This window comes from Panthera pardus, unplaced genomic scaffold (genome assembly GCF_024362965.1).
Source record: "Panthera pardus isolate Hobbes unplaced genomic scaffold, ASM2436296v1 HiC_scaffold_3, whole genome shotgun sequence".
In the NCBI taxonomy this organism is placed as follows: Eukaryota; Metazoa; Chordata; class Mammalia; order Carnivora; family Felidae; genus Panthera; species Panthera pardus.
The window spans coordinates 46823713-46841604 of record NW_026526876.1 but is presented as its reverse complement, the minus strand read 5'-3'; the positions used below and the strand labels follow the sequence as shown (position 1 = coordinate 46841604).

Sequence of the window (17892 nt, the reverse complement as noted above, 5' to 3'; positions counted from 1 at the left end):
TTTGCAATGCCACCATTGCCCAAGATTATCCTTGAGACTAAGAATAGTTATGTTTACCTTAGTCTCAATCACTGGGCTTTTGATATGTGTGTGGTGTATATGCAGAAAGGGAAAGAGGCTGAAACACCTTTTGGAGGAGTTAGATGATAATGTAATCAGGCTGATAGGTGATTAGAACATCCTAAAGAATAAAAATGTTAGGTATTAATGGTATTAATATGGTAGAATTAGAGACCTCATGAGGTATGGTACAGAAGCAATGAACTTTGTAATTTCTAGAACTTTTTTTTCTTTCGTTTTTTTTCTCTTACTGGTATGTTTGTTTTTTGATGGTTATTTTTGGTTCGTTTAGTTTTTGTTGCTGTTGAGAGAGAGAGTGAAAGCGAGGGAGTGGCAGAGGGAGATAGAGAGAAGAGAATCTTAAGCAGGCTGCATGCTCATGAACTGTGAGATCATGACCTGAGCCGAAATCAAGAGGCAGGACACTCAACCAACTGAGCTAGCTACCCAGGAACCCTGGTATATGTCTGTTTTTAGATAAAGTTCAGAAAGTGAGAAGCTTTCTGTCATGATCTCTAGATGAGTATATTTTATACTACTTTTATTAGTTATATTACTGTGGATAAGCAGGTTCTCTTTTAGATCCTTATTTTTCTCATCTTTAAAATGAGGCTCATGCCTTTTTTAATTTTCATAGCAACCATAATGGAAGTAAAGGAGTTAGCAAGTTATACAACACATAATAGGTCCTCTATATGTTGTTCCCATCTCCAGATAGTACCTGAGTCTGGTATATAGGATATTTGGTTACTTTGCAACCTAGAAATGGGTGCAGAAAATCCTTCTAATTGTTGACATGGAGGTTATGGATATAATTTTTACATAATTGAGTATTTATTCACTTTGGAATCTAGTTAGATTATGAAAGAGAAATCCTGATATGTAAGCCTCATGTAACTAAATGATAGATGCATTCTGAGAAAATGTGGGTTCTAATAAGAATTTAATTTTTTTTCTGACTGTAAAAAGGCATCTAGAGCCATAAAGTACTATGTCAGTACAGCCCTGTCACCATTATTAGTCATACCAGTGAAAGAGGACTGAAACTAGGTACTGACAGCTTACATGTGTGACCCTCTTGCCTCTGGCCATTCCGTGTCACTCTCCTTTGATCCCTCAATGTTTGTTTCTTAAATCTGTATTTCTGTGTTAAGTGATAGAAGCTTGAAACAAAAGGCCACATATTGAATGGTTTGATTTATATGAATGTCCAGAATAGGCAAAATAGATTAGCAAATGCCAGGGACCTGGGGGTAGAGAAAATGGGAAGCAACTGCTAATAGTTACACAGGTTTCTTTTTTTTTTTTTTTTTTTTTTTTTTTTGCATGCACAAGCAGGGGAGTGGAGCAAAGGGAGAGAGAGAGAATCCCAGGCAGGCTCCCTGTTCAGCATGGAACCCAGTGCAGGGCTCAATCCCATGACCCTGAGATCATGACCTGAGCTGAAATCGAGTTGGAAGCTCAGCAAACTGAGCCACTCAGGAGCCCCAAGGGATTGCTTTTTGAGGCAGTGAAAATGTTCTGGGATTAGATAGTACTTATGGTTGTACAAACTTTTGGATATATTAAAAAACCACTAAATTGTACACTTTAAAAAGATGAATTTTTATAGTATGCAGTGTCTCGAGAAATTTAACGTCCCCTATGGTATCCTTATTTTTAAATTTTTTTAAGATTTTATTATTTTTTTTTAATGTTTATTATTTATATTTGACAGAGAGAGTGTGTGTGTGCGTTAGCAAGGGAGGGGCAGAAAGAGATGGAGACAGAATCTGAAGCAGGCTTCAGGCTCTGAGCTGTCTGCACAGAGCCTGAGGGGGCCATGAGATCAAGACCAAGCCGTAGTCAAGACACTTAACTGAGCCACCCAGGTGCTCCAAGATTTTATTTTTAAATAATCTCCGCACCCAGTGTGGGGCTTGAACCCACAACCCTGAGATCAAGAGGCACGTACTGTACCAACTGAGCCAGCCACTCACCCCATTCTCATTTAAAATATTTGTGATAAAGTATTTCCAAGACTGTCATCTATGCCATGTAGATTATCCAAGGGCACTTACTTAATAAGCACTACAAATATGGTAGTCCCGTGTATTTCAATATATAAATGGTTAGATGCTGTCCCACTAGAAGAAACTATGGTTATTTGTGCCTATACATGGAAGCATTCTGAATGTAACAGCCTCAACTGTAGACTGATACGGGTGTTTTATTGGTGATTCAAATACCATGAATAGCTTTGCTGAGGTAACAGGAATTTCTAAAAAAAGGATGATGTTCCTTTGTTTTATATGATAGTTACACTTCTGGTAAATTCAGTGTATATTAGAACTATGCAAAAAATATTTTGTGTCCATGTGTATAATGAAGTTAGCTTCTGGTCTCAGTGATTGATGGTTTTTTACCTATAATTATTTCCAGCGGGAAAATCTTTGCTTTGTAATACTTTTAGCATTCCATGCTTAGGTCTAGTAAATGTCAGCAGCACGCCTCACTCCAGGCCCATTGCTGTGACAACTAGGAACTTCTCTGAGGGGTTGGTACCAACCATCCCCATTGAGAACCACTGCATTATGAAGACACAAATAAGCACTATATTCCAGAGAAGGGATGAGTTATTCTTGGTTCCTTTACATCCTTTAGACAGCTTGATAAAATAGAATATTTCCTTTGTCTACAAGACTTAGGGGGAAGACAGAGGAACAGAGTTTCATGGTATCCCAAGAACTAGATACTCCTTGAGATTCAGAATGATTGTAACTGCTTTACCTGAATTCTTGAATCTTTTCTAGTACAAAGGGAAGAAAAAACAGTACATTAAGATCCAAAATAATATTTTGCTTTTTTTCTGGATGACTTCATAATGGTTTTTAAGTGTTGCCACTTATTTACCTAAATCAAGGTGTTTTGTCTGATAAGCCTGTAATTTTTCACTGCTATAGTGATAACTTTTTTTCCTTTCCTTTCAGATGCTCTCCAAATCCTTGGTGATGGAATATTTGGCTCATCCTGGTGCACTTAGCTTGGCTGCCGGAGTTGCTTGTGGCATGTGCCTGGGTTGGGGTCTCCGTGTACGCTTTGGGATGACTCCCAAAAGCTCAGTGAGCAAGATAGACACAGAGACTGGAAGTGAAGCAAGCATCTTAGGAGAAAGTGGGGAGTACAAAATGATTCTTGTGGTTCGAAATGACTTGAAGATGGGAAAAGGGAAAGTAGCTGCCCAGTGCTCTCATGCTGCTGTTTCTGCCTACAAGCAAATTCAAAGAAGAAACCCTGAATTGCTCAAACAATGGGAATACTGTGGCCAGCCCAAAGTGGTGGTCAAAGCCCCTGATGAAGAAACTCTGGTTGAATTATTGACCCATGCAAAAATGCTAGGACTGACTGTAAGTTTGATCCAAGATGCTGGACGTACTCAAATTGCACCTGGTTCTAGAACTGTCCTGGGAATTGGGCCAGGACCAGCAGATCTAATTGACAAAGTCACTGGTCACCTAAAACTTTACTAGGTGGAATTTTGTATGATGACTGTCCCACCACAATGTGTTTTGAAACTGTCAAATTCTAACAATAAAACAAACTCTCCCCCTACCTTAAGTATTTTTGAGATCAAAATCAATCTGTTCCCATGTTCTTTTATCAGGTACTTGGCTCAGTTATCTTGGCTTAAAAAAAAAAACAAAAGTTAAATGGTCCTGATGTTTCAAGTGATAGCTGCTGAAACAAATGTTTGAGAAACTGGTCACAACCAAATTGGATTACAAGGGCGGGGGGGAGGGGGAGGGGGACAGCATTTCCTGTGCATGGTTACGTCCCTGTGTAATGGCTTTTCTTCCCCAAGACAACACTGCTATACCCCATTGAAGGACCAGGGTTCAAGGTATTCTCATTGGATGCAAACTACAGTTTGTTTTCCTGCCATCACTTTTTGGATGACTGATAGCCAACATTAATAGATCATGGTATAGCCCCAAACAGCGATTTATAGTCTAACCTTCTGGATTAACCCACCTGTGCAGTATTTCATGTTCATTTCCCTGACCCATACTGGCCAAAGATTTCTCAGTAGTGCTTCTACATCATGGCCTATAAAAAATTCCTTTTACTTCCCCACAACTTCCCTAATAGTGCAGGCATTGAAAAACTTGCAAAGTGACTTGTATGGACTTTGAAGGTAGTACTAGGCCCACACGAGAATCTAGGGAAATGGTGAAGTGAATGTGGTGTGTCATCCAACATCCTGTTTCTTTACCTAAAACTTAAGGAACTAGATAGTTCAATTATTTAAGGGCATCTTTATTTCCCTTTTGATATATGGTTATCATGACATAATTCCAATAGTTACTGTTACACCACCTGCCCAGGATAGGAGGGAGGTTCCGGTTCCCAAAAGCAACATAGCTTTTTGAATGAAAGTCTTTTAGGGGGACCCTGATAGTATTTCTAAATTGAGTATATCCCAAACAACTAATGGTGCCAGAGAGGATTTTGGCAACAGGTGCATGTGAAGTAGCTCCAATTCTCCATGATTAACTTCAGTAATTAGCATTACTTAGCATTGAGCTTCAAACATAAGCAGCACGGTAACACTTCAAGGTCTAAGGTCAGTGGAGTCTGGGTAAAACAATAAAGACTACTGCACTCAGTCATAGTTTGTACTATTTGGTCAGTTTTATAGAGTTTACACTGGCGTATGACAGCACAGGAGAAACTGCATCTGTGAATGATGCCACAGTAGCAACTGCTTCTAAATAGAATGTTTACACTAGATTCAAAAGTGATGCAACAGCATGTAACTGAGGCAAAGAGAACTTAATCCTAAATGCACCATTCTGGCTCATGTAATTTCTGAGGCTTGCCTCAGAGACTGATGGCTCCCAAGTTCAAATACAGTGCATTCCCAACAGGATGGCCAGCTGACTCAAGTAACTGTAAGTCATGGTATATCTACCAGGATGAATAGTATACAAATTCTAATAATTCCAGAAATATATTATGCTTATTTCCTACTTCACCTGTACTTAGTATTTATTTTATAGGGTGCTTAATCTTACAGTTCACAAGGTACACTCTGCAAAGTCCATAAGGTCTTTAAAATACTTTCAAGGGGTCAGATATTTTCATAATGCTAAGACTTTTTTTTTTTTTTTCCCCTGTGTTGACATTTGCACAGGTAACACAAAAGCAAAGGTGGATAAAACCTCTGGCATCTTTCACGAATCAAGGCAGGGGCACCCTACCTATACAAGTAGTACTTCATTGCCCAGTAGTGTCTCTCTCCCTCCTCCCTCTCCCTCTCTCTCTCTCTCTCTCTCTCTCTCTCTCTCACACACACACACACACACACACACACACACACACACACACACACGATTCACTTAATGTCCTTGATAAAGCAGTAAAAAAAAAAATTATTAAATTTGACCCATCACTACTTTTGTCTTAATATTCTAACACTGAGCACTTCTGGTACACACTGAAGTATGAATGTTGCCCTGAGAGAAAAAAAATGTGTGGCTGAGTTGTGAGCTGAACTAGCAGCCTTGGTCATGGAAGAGTTTTACTTGTAAAAACTGACTATCCAATTAGCCAATCATTTTAAGAAAAGCAACAGACCGTATTCTGGAAAACTTCTATCTACCTCTCCTCCAAGTTTCCCAAAACCTAAGATTTTTCTGATGAGATCAGTGTTCCTCAGAAATAGGATTTTTAAAGATATGTGTCAACATTTAGAAAACCTGTACAACTTAATGAATCTATTTTCCATATAACCAACGCATGAGGGTACAAATCATGCATAGATAAAAGATCTATTCAAACTAAAGACACTAGTGGATTTTAATATAATGTTAAAGTTGAGTGTTACGGTTTCAGATTCCACATTTCAACTAACTACAAGTATCTGAAAAGGCTATTAAAATACTTTCCTAATTATACATCTTCGTGAGGCTAGACTTTCTTCACCTACTTTTAAAAAAAAGTAGTAACAGTGAATGCAAACAGAATCCAGCAATCTTCTGTGAAGAAAAACTTTGAAGAGACTTGTAAAAAACAGTGCAATTCCATTTTTCTCATTTAAGAAATAAGGCTAATATATAATTGTTTATGTTTACATGCAATGAGTTTAATAGTTACATTTAAATAAATTTTTAAAATTTGTTTTTACAGAACATTCAAGCAGCCCTGCTTGCAGCTCATATCATTCTGTTGCTATTGTACTAATGTCTATGTTGAAATAGTTAACAAATATCAGATTTTTTTTTTTTTTTTTTTTTTTTTTTGGTACAATGGCTATATTTGGATACTAGGGCAAAAGATCACTGAAGGTATGTTTACCTCCTCAGAGGTTTTCCATTACGCTCTTCTCTCCTGTTTCAGTTACGTTTAGACAATTATAAGAATTCTTAATACTGTTTCCTATTTTAAGTTACTTCTCCCAGACCATCATCCTATTCAGAGTAATGTCATGGAAGATCCCTTAAAATAAAGTTTATTACCAATTTGTTCTACCACTTATGTACAACACCCACTGCCAAGTCTTAAGGTAGGCATTTTGTGATTTAAACATACTCCTGCAAATAATTCTGGAAAGTACTCATCATGTTAATACACACAAGGGAACATATTCAGAGGTTCACAAAGTATAGGAAAGGTCCAGAAGAACACATCTCGACTGAAAAGAATTAAGCTCCCAAGGACCACTGCTATTCTCCCTGTTGATTTTGATTAACAACGAAGACAGGGAGGCAGAGATCCACAGCAGAAGCATAAGTACAGCCCAATGTTTTCACTATGACAAACCAAAACAGGAGAAGGGATTTTCTAGTTAATACTATAATTTTAGGGGTAGGATGATTAAAAGTGGGGCAGGGCAGGGGTTCTATGTTTAAAAAACAAAACAAAACAAAACAAAAAAAACCTGTGCTGCTTATGGTCATTTGCCTGGTCGGTGTGGAGAATTATAGGGCAATACAAGGCTAGGTTTGGTGGAGGACTGGGTTTAATCCTCTAACTCTTTTGAGGATTAAAAGATGAAATGAGCTTAAAGTAACATTCTCAGCCATGAACAAAAAGGGTTGAATTCAAACACTGGCTTAAAAAAATTCCACTTAAAAGTACTCATACTTTGGGGCCCTTTTCATGGTGAGGCACAGTATGTTAACTACATGCTTACATACTTTGATCGCAAGTTGACAGAATACCCATATCTGTTCATTTAAGTGAAATGCTTAGGTAAAAACCCTGAAGTGCCACTTGGTTAAAATGATGGGAGACAGCCAAAATGTGGCCTACTACAGTGCTCTTCAGACTGCTGCATGTACCTTGTTAACCACAGGAATGTACATGATGTAATGCTGTGTATTTCCCTATCCCAATCCTCATTCTGCTTTTGCACTCACACCTCCCTGTACCACCTCAATACCCAATATAAAACTACCACAACCACGGTTCTTTGGTTAAAATTTGAAAGGTATTTAATTAAAACTGCCATTCTACGTTATTTCCACAGTCCAGTAATTTATTTTAAATTTGAGTAATTTCAAATTCCACAAACAAAACTGAAGAACAGCAATATTTTGTTTGAATTCTCTCTTCTGTACACTCAGTGATCTAAAACACCACAATATCCAACATACACAAACCTCAGGGAAGGGTTAGTAAATACACACAGATTGGAATCATGGTGCTCTTTGTTCCTGAATGGAATGGTCCCACAGAAAAAGCACAGGATACAGCACAACATAAGGGCACCTGTTACATATGAAGTGAGCAAAAACACACTAGCATTTTCTATATGCGTAATGAGGAAACCTGCATAGGTTAGAGGGCCTTTTATGCTCATTTAAAAGTCAGGCAATTTGTCTGTAATGCATTTTTCAAATAATTTGGAGAGCACTGCAATCCAATGTAGGATGTGCTGATTAGTGTTGTCTTTGTTGGCATTGACAGTCTTACATGGTCACATACCAATACTTTTGCTGTAGCTTTTGAGTAAGAGATTTAAATGCATTTTAGACAATACATATCATAAGCTGTTTACATACACTAAATTTAAGAGATTCAATATTAGAGTTTTTTTTTTCTTTAAACACTACAGAGTGCAAATCAGGTTCTTCACAACAGATTGAGTATTAAGCAGTTCTTCAAAGAATGAGGGGGAAGGAAAAAAGCCCAACTGAATAAACATTGAAACTATTCCCCTTTGAAAATAAATTCTAAAATGATGCGGAATGTGAAATAAGCTTTTAACACAGGTGATCCGAGTTTATAGTTAGAAACAAAAAGTAGTCCTTCATGAAATAAAAGTTACAAGAACATGTGCCTGTTTTCCCATTATAAACTGAGAAGCGGGTAGAGACGATGTTTCAGTACGAAAATAGGCGACTACAGGATCAGCTTTCTGTCTCACATGCTGTACCCAAAGCCAGGCTGTGGCTGCCCATAGGGTGGTGCAGTATAACCATAGCCAAAAGGTGCCTGGGGAGGGACTGCAACACTGGGTCCTGCTGTCAGCATCAACTGGGGCTGACCTAAAGAAGAAAAACAAGAAAGGGTAGGGGGTGGAGGGGCAGGAGGTGGGACAAATTGTTAGCAGTGTAGACTATCATACTCTAATCTCCCCTACTCTAAGAACATAATCAAAACTTAGAATGAGTTTTGTGGTGGTACTTTTGACTGTCACAATTTTGGCATCACACCCACCCTAAGAAGGGTTCTGCCTAAAAAGCTAAACAATTCAGGGCAGAGGACAGAACAGTGACAGCAATTATGTTACCTCATTTTATTTAAAACAATATGCACAGGCATGCTTGACATGAATGGGCAAGACATCTGCCAATACACTTATCACCACATGGTACTCACACACGTTTAGTGAAATAAGCACAGGAAAGCTTAACTTTTTAATGATGTGGTTTTAACACAAATAAACCTTTAAAATTAGATTTAAATTTCTGATTTAAACAATATAAATGGTAATGAAATGAAATGGTAATCTAATGGATATCTAGGAAAGAATCTAGTACTAGTTAAGAGAAAAACAAAAACAAGACACATTCAAATATGCTTACGTATGAATACATCAGAACACAAATCTGTTTCAAATACTGTATTAGCACTCGTACTTCATTAAAAAAAAAATTTCAGGGGCGCCTGGGTAGCTCTGTCAGTTAAGTGTCCAACTTTGGCTCAGATCCTATGGTCTGTGTGTTCAAGCCCTGCAATCAGGCCCTGTGCTAACAGTGCAAAGCCTGCTTGGGATTCTGTCTCTCCCCAACTTGGAAACACACTCTCTCTCAAAATAAAGAAATAAACTTAAAAAAATTTTAAGTAAACTCCACCCACAATGGTAGGGCTCAAACTCATGACCCCGAGATCAAGAGGTGCATGCTCTACCCCGACTGAACCAGCCAGGCACCCCAACACTCAACTACAAATAGTAGTTGATCACATACAGAAAATGACCTGTAGAGAACCTGGTTTATTTAAAAGGAAAAAAACAATGTAACACCTCTATCCACTCCCTTGAAAAAGAAGTAATCTTAATCTGCCACTAGAATGTAAACCTAGTGCAAAGTTTCTCTCAGACAGGTGACCTCAAGTCTCTCTTTTTTGTGAACAACCAGAATTTGTTTTGTGAGCAAATTCTTTTTGGAAACCAGCAGTTTATAAAAATCACTTTTAACTTTGAAACTGAAATTTTCAACTGCCTAGAAGGACTCTCCATTTAAACACCCTGAAGGCAAGCCAAATTCAATAGGTGTTCCCAAAATATTACCCCCACCCTATTTTTGTTCCTATTGTTCCCTATCTGAAATATGTCAAACATCTTGCTCCCATCTTTTAACCTACTTTAATCATCTTTAATCTACTTTTATCTTCTCCAACTTTATCAAAACTAAGCAGTCCTCCAAATTCCCAAAGTCTTTTTTATCTACAATAAAAAGGAGATGGGGGGGCGCCTGGGTGGCTCAGTCAGTTAAGTGTCTGTTGATCTTAGCTCAGGCCTTGATTGTGAGTTCAAGCCCGGTGCTGGGCTCCACACTGGGTGTAAAGCCTACTTTAAAAAGTAAGTAAGTAAGTAAGTAAGTAAGTAAGTAAGTAAGTAAGTAAAAGGAGACAATGTCCTAATATGTTTGTCTATTATCATTTCCTTTAGCAGGCTGAGATATAATGGTCACAATTTTATGCCTTCCTCCAAAAAACACCTGATTACAGTGACATAATATATACCCTTCTAATTCATTGTTCAAATGTATCTGTTCACCAAGAGTGCAAGTCTGAACTACTTGCACATAGAAGAAATTAAATTGCCTTATATATTCACTGAGAGTTTCAAGATCCTATCTCTCTGGAAAGTTCTCAAATGGAAACTACCTCGTTTTCTGCCCCAGTGACAACTTAAAGAGAAGATACACTCTGTCTGTAAAGCACCATAAAGATAGCCTTGGCATGTTTTCTTAGCTTCTGCATTTCTGAAAACTGAATTCATCAATACTTCTAATTTATGAATATGTAACCGATCAGTGAGCAGGCAAGAGGAAAATTTAGGTTATGACTTAAGTGACTATTTTTTAAGATTGTCTTTGCATTTAAGACTACCTTAAGTGACTAATATCAGTGTCTGCTTTAAGACTGTTTTCAGAAAAAGATGGTAGAATTATTCCTGAACTCCGTGAGCTTTTTGCACTTTAGACACTTAACTGTATTTCTATTCTGAAGTAGAATCCTTAAAGAATGAAACACTTGTCTACTACTTTTCTGTGGGTTTAAAGAGAGAGAGATTACCATAAACGATAGGTTGCGTCTCTGTAGCTTGTTCTTCTTCTTTTCTCAGTGATTCCGAAGCATCTAATTTATCCACCTGGAGAAAAACAGGTAATGTTACTTAGCACCTCAAAAATATTATACACCTAGGTTTATGGCAGAAAGTGGAAAAGCCTTAGTATGTTGAATTTTGTCAAAATAAAACAGACTAGAAAGAATATTCTCAGGCCCCCTCAAATTCAATGGCAATGTTCATAGTTCAGTCAAGGTGATTTTTAGCACTGTCATTATAAACCCTCAGGAAGGAGGGATTTATAAATGCCATAAAAGCTCACGCCAGGCTAAAACTGGGCATGCTAGGATGCAGCCAGCCTGAGGGAGGGAGATAACAAGAAGGAACCACTTTTTCAAATGAAGTTTAAACTTTATCAAAGGTAATAATAATGAACTCATAACCAGACAAGACTTCCCTCCCCAAAGGAAATGATATTCAAAAATGTGAAATGAGTTAATGACTGGACAAGTACTCATTTAGAATAAGCTTTCTTTTGCCAATTGTGCACAGCTTCTGCTGATAATTGTTATAGGTGCGGACTGAAATTTAAGACACAAAGTGGCTCCATATTCCATCTTTTTAGATAAAGACAGGCTGCATGTTTTAATGCTCTATTTTCTAAGAAGTAGAAATAGTAGTAGGAATGCCTAATTTTTGCCACATCTTTGAGGAAGAATTTGTTTTGTTTTTAATGAAGCCAAAGAAGTAAATGGCTACTACATGCTAACTACTCTAAATAAAAGTGGATAGTATCAGACAGAACTAATATAGTAGGAGTCCAAATGTTTAAAAAAAAAAAAAAAAAGGTGAAAAAAAGGAGCTGGAATACACAGGTCCCTCCATAAACTAGTTATGTGACCCTGGCAAACCACTGTACTGACCCTCAAACTTCCTTGTCTATATAATGATGGTTGAATAAGATATTCTGCAAAATTTGTTACAGGACTAACATGATCTGGTACTATAATTCTGTGAAGAATTGGGAAGAAAGGATATTAGGACAATGGGCTTAGGGGATATCTGCTATACAACTTCTACCTGCCTTTTAAACTCTATCTTTTAAACTACCTTTAAAAAGTTGGTATCTCAGTGAAAGCCTTATTATTTGTTGGTCTATCATTATACTAGAAGTAAAACTAAAACTTCAAATTCTGACATGATCTATTCCTAGTGGTTTTCAGAGCGCGCCAAAATGAGAGGCAGAATACAGGAAAATCTTTTAATGAATGTTCATGGCATGTTCCTCAAAAAGGTAAATAGTGAAAAATCCCTCACAAAAAAAGACATGCAGACGTCAGTGAAGAACTATAAAGACTGGGTCCTAAAAAGGTTAAAACAGCCCTTCCTTTCTCTTTGAAAGTATTTAAAAGTATGTTTGAGTCTTCACATAGGTTATTAAGGTTAGGACAGTATTTTATACATATTTTAATTGTCCCATATTAAATATTACATATATCTAATAGAATGTAAGTCTAATGCATTCTAGTTTATTAGGGAATAATTTGAGAAATGTAAGCTGAGGTAGACTCTAGATACCTTCAGATAAAATTTAGTTTTTCTACACTAGGAAGATGGGTTGGTTTGCTTTTGTTTACAGTTTTCCTATTTTTATAGACTAAAATAGTTCATGTGTTACAAAGTAGCCCAATATCAAAGTAAAAACTACTATGGAGAAGTTCCATGAGAGATACCCAATGTTTGGCATTCAAACTTAAATATTATTACTTGAATATTAAAAGCACAGTCTGTGCCATCAAGCGGTTTTGCTAACTAAACAGTATCCAAGAGTGAGCTAAAGAGGTTATACCAAAAAATACATGGATGAGTGTGCTTAACTTCCAAGTTATTAGAAGAAAAATGAAACAGCAAAAAACCCCACCACTGCAAAATACATTTCCAGACTTTCAAGGACAAGAATCTAAAGTGAACACGTGTTTAAACCTAAATGTTAGAGGTGAAGTTGAGTCAGATGTTGAAGAAAGAAGTCCTGTTACAGAAGTACACCAAAGACTTCGAAGAAGAGCTAGCAGTATCACAATGCCCATGCATGCACATAGGCAGGTTGGGCAGAGGGCAAAAAAAGAAAAAAAGACCTCTGAAGGAATAGCATCAAACTAAGCAAAAAAAGTTTATTTTTCTATAATATGGGACAGCCTCTGGCACAGCAACATCCAATTTTTGTTTCCACTGACACAATTTAGACTGCTCAAAAAAGAAAAGCAGAGAAGGCTTTTATGAACACAAGCTTTTGTTAAGAGCTGTAACAAAAGTTTCTGATCCTTGGATAAAAAGAAAAATTACAGGGATAAAAAGAAAAATTACAGGTAAAGCGTGTCACTGAGATCAGTTCCATCTGTACTATTAAAAATTCACTATAATGTAAAAGGCTTTTCCACAAAGACTGCAATATGCTGCAGAGGAAAAGTTAACATGCAGTCAGTTATTCTGGTGTATGTGTGCATGAAAAAAAGGCAAAAGTACTGAAGCAAGAAGTGAGATCTGAAGATGACTGTTGCTATACAGGCTCTCAAGAAACACACACAGCCCACAGCAATGCTTTAAGAGTTTCAAAAGTAGTATGATGTAATTGCAATGACTGTTGTACATGCTTGATTTAAAACAATGCATAACACTGCAGTTCAATTACCTGTTTTTCACACACACGCTTTCTAACTGCCTTGCTTACTAGCTGCTGAAGGGCCTCACACACAATGCATTTTACTCAGGTTTGCCCTAAGTTCCAATGGTGATTCCAGTTTGGTTCAACATAATTTCAAGGCATTGTCCCCCACCCAAAATCTTTTAAATTTGTTTCAACTCTCCTTTACCTTCCCACCCTTTTACTACAACAATTTGATAACGGACGTAAGTTTGTTTCATTTATATTGGGATGGAGACAAGCCAATGAAGGAAGCAGCAACCAAGAGGTGCCTAAATTTGACCTTGGACAAGCCAACAGATGAATGAAAGCAAATTTTAGGTATCTTCAGAGGTGTCCCTTATTACAGGAAGAAGTTAATATTGCTTCATTAAATACAGAAATATTCCGTGTTGCTTAGCAACAATTACAGCAAGCTACTCTCGTGATTAAAAAAGTTTTGTTTCCTCTTGAAAACGGACTAGCACCATAAGAACTGGACACCTGGAGAAACATGAGGAAAGTCTCTTCGGAAGCAGCTAGTATCTCTTGTATCTACTTTCAGCAAAAAATTAGTAAGAATCAAGAGATCAGAAACTGGATCACAGTCCTTCAATACCAAAAAAAAAAAAAACCCCAAAAGCCTTTTAGGGCATATATATACATATATAAATTCAACAACTGTCAGGCAAGCTCACAAAATAAAACCAGAGGCTGCTTAAATTTATTTAGAGTATTAAGAAAATCCTATTATGGTCCAGATACCCTGACAGGGAAGAGAAATTTCCTGAAACTTTGGAAATTAATATGGAAACTCACCATGCTCAGTTTTCAATAATACATTTAAGAGAGACTGTGAACCAACTACTGATTAGCCTCCTGCCCTTCCTAAAGCCTATTAGCCGATTAGTAGCAAACATCTACTAATGTCCTACAGCTCTATTATAGTTATGTTTCAAGGGACTTGCAGAGGCTTTAGTGAAAATTTATTGGGGGGAAAAAGCAGCAGCAGCGTAGAAAAGGAAGGAAAAAAATCATGCAAATTCCTTAGACTTAGTCCTCCAGACTTAAAGATGGAAAAGAATCAACTTTCACCTTTTCCTTTATTGCATCAACCTGCAAAGGAATTCAGAAGGTGCAGCTTAGAAAAAAATCAAATTCCATATTGAGCATAAAAAGGTAGAATCAGCAACAAAGGTTTAGGGGAGAAACATCTAACCACTAAAAAAGGCATGAGAAAAGTGAAAATAAAGGGCATACTGGAAGCAAAATTTAGAACTTTTTTTTAAACTTCAGAGCTTATTGCAGAAGAATTTGTGCTAGAGTCAGTGTGAAAGAAAGCAGCATAATCACTAGTAAAACTTACAGCATTTCGGTTAACAGCAGCTTAGAGCCAGGTCTCATAAGTTGGCATTATGCATACAAAAAGAAGCTATTCTCATCTATAGCTAATATAAGGCAACTGTTTTCTTACACTGGGTTTCAAGCAGTTTTTATACCAAAAATGTTAATTCTTAAAAAATTATAACTGGACACAATGGTATCTACTAGATGGTAGCCTAAAGAAATATTCATACTGGGGGCCGTTAGTAGTGCTTTGTTTTTCCCCCTTTACTCTGGCATGCTGAAGAGATCAGATGGGAAACTCCGAATTTAATAAGCATGTTTTTGCTTTGACAAATGGATCCTTTAGGACCATTTTTTTTTTTTTTTTAATGTTCTACAGTAAAGAGCTAGTAACTGTTGAGGATCTAGTGAGTAAAAAATATTATGATATCAAAAAGGGACACTAAGAGGAGTGAATTTAATAAAATGATTATAACCACAGCTTGTTTAATGCACTTTTAGGTAATATGTTAAACTCCTATGATTTTTTTAAATTAGGGGTTAAACTATCAAAATATTGAGAAAATTAACAGGATGTTAAGAATAAAGATTTTGCTTCCCAAAAAGAAACAGGCATACATATTAAAGTCAAGAAGCAACCAAAAAAAAGGGAATCTATACTACTAAGTTACCGACATCTAAGTCACAAGAACGGATTTGAGGAAGATGTTATTTTCAGGAAAAAAAAAATTTTGTTATCAGATGTTAAAAAAAAACAAACATACAATATAGAAGTAATACTATTCACCCTCAGAAATACATGGAGGGTAAACATACTGACATGTTTGAGTTCCCTTTTCCATTCAATGTCACTTGTCAGACATCAAAAATTTCTGGAGAATATTTTATGACAATCAAATGACTTACTTCCACTAGACAAAGAAAATTTGAAAAAAATAGACCTGCATGTGGAATTTTACATATCCTCAAGGTAAGTAGTTCTGAATACACACAGAGGCGCCATTACCTTTGTCAAGTATTCCTTCATGACCTGGATGAAATAGGGCATGGCAAAATCCATGATATTGTGCCTCCATGCAGTTTCAAGGACAACATCTGGCCTTAAAAGATCATAACAGGTAAAAAGACAAGCTCCAAAGCACTCTCTTTTTTCTTCCTGCAAAAACCACTGTAGGAGTTCTTCAGCCAATTCAGTATCTTTAGATTCAGAGGCATACTGCATTGCATCCTATTCAAAGGAAAGGATGATGGTGAAACATTAAATTCAAATATGCTGAAATGGCAAACCAATTATACAATGGGGGGTGGGGGATCCCAGTTATATCATTTAAATTGAAGATTTGTTGAAAGAAAAGAAAAAAATAGGGTGAACAATCTTTTTTTAAACAGAGAGAGGCTTGACAGAACATAAGATGACCACTAGAATCAAGAAATTGACTTAATTACCACCTCCCTTAAATGGGGGCTTAAAGACAATTCTCACATTTGCAAGACTAATACTTATATAGACCATAATCACTTCTCTTTTAATTTCTTCTAAATTTATTTACTTTGACAGAGAGCAAGTACAAGCGAGCGTGAGAGGGGCAGAAAGAGAGGGAGAGAGAGAGACAGAATCCCAAGCAGGCTCTGCTCACAGCTGGACACAGGGCTCAAACTCAGTCAAAACATCACCTAAACTGAAACCATGAGTCAGAGACTTAACCAACTGGGCCTCCCAGGTGCCCCTGTAATCACTTCTAATACACCATTATAGGGTTACAACAGGTCATCTAGTACTTGACTTAATAGGCCCGCCCCCACCAACATTCCCACCTTGTACAGGCTGTCTTTCTTGCACAGCTCTACACTCTGTTTCCAGCGGTTGTTGCCTTTGAAGAGATAAGCAGCAATTCTTCTGAACTCAATGAGTTCATGTTTTTCCAAACGCTGAGCAAGTGAGATATTGTCAAAGTTGTCATAAGCATCTATAGATGTTCGCAGAGCCTTAAAAAAAAGAAAAAAAAAAAAAGCCATCCAATGCCAAATCAGTTTCATTTTAGTTTAAAATTTATTCCATGATTCTTGATCAAGGAGTCACTACTGTATATGACTGACTGTATATGATGTGATCAATATGCTGTATGATGTGTATGTATAGAATACAACTTGACCAATGAGCATTGTAATATGACAGCCTAGAGTCAAGCATCAAACCAGAAAGTTGTAAGCTGAACAAGTATCAAGGTTCTTCAATCTGACTGTATAACAAAAATCTTCAAAGGTACTACAAAATTTCTGTACTTTTCTCCAAGGTTTTCAGTATCAAAACTTTGAATAGTTATGAAAATGGCAGGATTTGTAATTTGGAGGGTAAGATTTTATGTTTCAGAGAAACTTCTGATACAATGTGACATGGTAGTTAGTCATATAGCTAAGCATGGGATCTGAACCCATCATTTGTTGGTAATAAGAGAAAGAAAAAAAGGCAACTAGCTTAACCTTAACTGTAATTTTGTTTTTGCAAAATTCTTCACAAAGGCAAGTTTGTTAAAAGACAGATACTAATACGCTACAGGGCAAGAAAAGCAGTGAATAAATACACTTAATACCAAATCAGTTTTATAGACTAGTTAAAAAAATCCAAAACTCTTTGAACCCTGCCTACAATCAAGATGTTTAGGGATGAAGTAACCATAACATTTTTTCTAAAGCATTAACCAAGACAAGATCTAAGCAAAATTCTGCAAACTTTGCACTTAAAAGTCAGATTTATTGATCCTGAAAACACCACTAAGTTAGATCCGAGGCATACAAGTACCTACTGTTTACAAACCTAAGGGATAATGGGTTTTACTCAAAAACATACCAACAACCCAATTATAACCTGAATTTTGAGAATATATGCAAGAACTAAAAGTTTTACCTGATAATCTTCTTCGGTAATAAAGAGGTTGTTCAGTGATTCATTCACAGACTTGTTGTTGTGGTTTTGAACTGAACGCAAATATGGTTTCACCAGTGGTAGCTGTTTAACCTTTAAAAT

At 36.8% G+C, this 17892-nt stretch overlaps 2 protein-coding genes across 4 annotated transcripts in view; one reads left to right on the top strand and one right to left on the bottom strand.

Moving 5' to 3' along the window:
* PTRH2 (peptidyl-tRNA hydrolase 2) overlaps positions 1-3679 on the top strand; it is a 56459-nt gene extending 52780 nt beyond the window's left edge. For both annotated transcript variants that reach the window (XM_019431080.2, XM_019431079.2), the window contains exon 2: positions 3030-3679. In XM_019431080.2, the coding sequence (XP_019286625.1) occupies positions 3030-3569 (540 nt within the window). In that variant the 3' untranslated portion in view covers positions 3570-3679. The remainder of the gene's footprint in view (positions 1-3029) is intronic.
* Positions 3680-7558: 3879 nt separating this feature from the next.
* The window catches only part of CLTC (clathrin heavy chain), a 65606-nt gene continuing 55272 nt past the window's right edge, over positions 7559-17892 (bottom strand). The window contains exons 28-33 of one of the 2 annotated variants that reach the window (XM_019431068.2): positions 17773-17883; positions 16683-16853; positions 15874-16095; positions 14616-14636; positions 10849-10924; positions 7559-8591 (exon numbers count right to left, since the gene is read on the bottom strand). In XM_019431068.2, coding sequence (XP_019286613.1) covers positions 8467-8591; positions 10849-10924; positions 14616-14636; positions 15874-16095; positions 16683-16853; positions 17773-17883 — 726 coding nt within the window. In that variant the 3' untranslated portion in view covers positions 7559-8466. The remainder of the gene's footprint in view (positions 8592-10848; positions 10925-14615; positions 14637-15873; positions 16096-16682; positions 16854-17772; positions 17884-17892) is intronic. The other variant, XM_053893467.1, reaches the window with a different exon arrangement.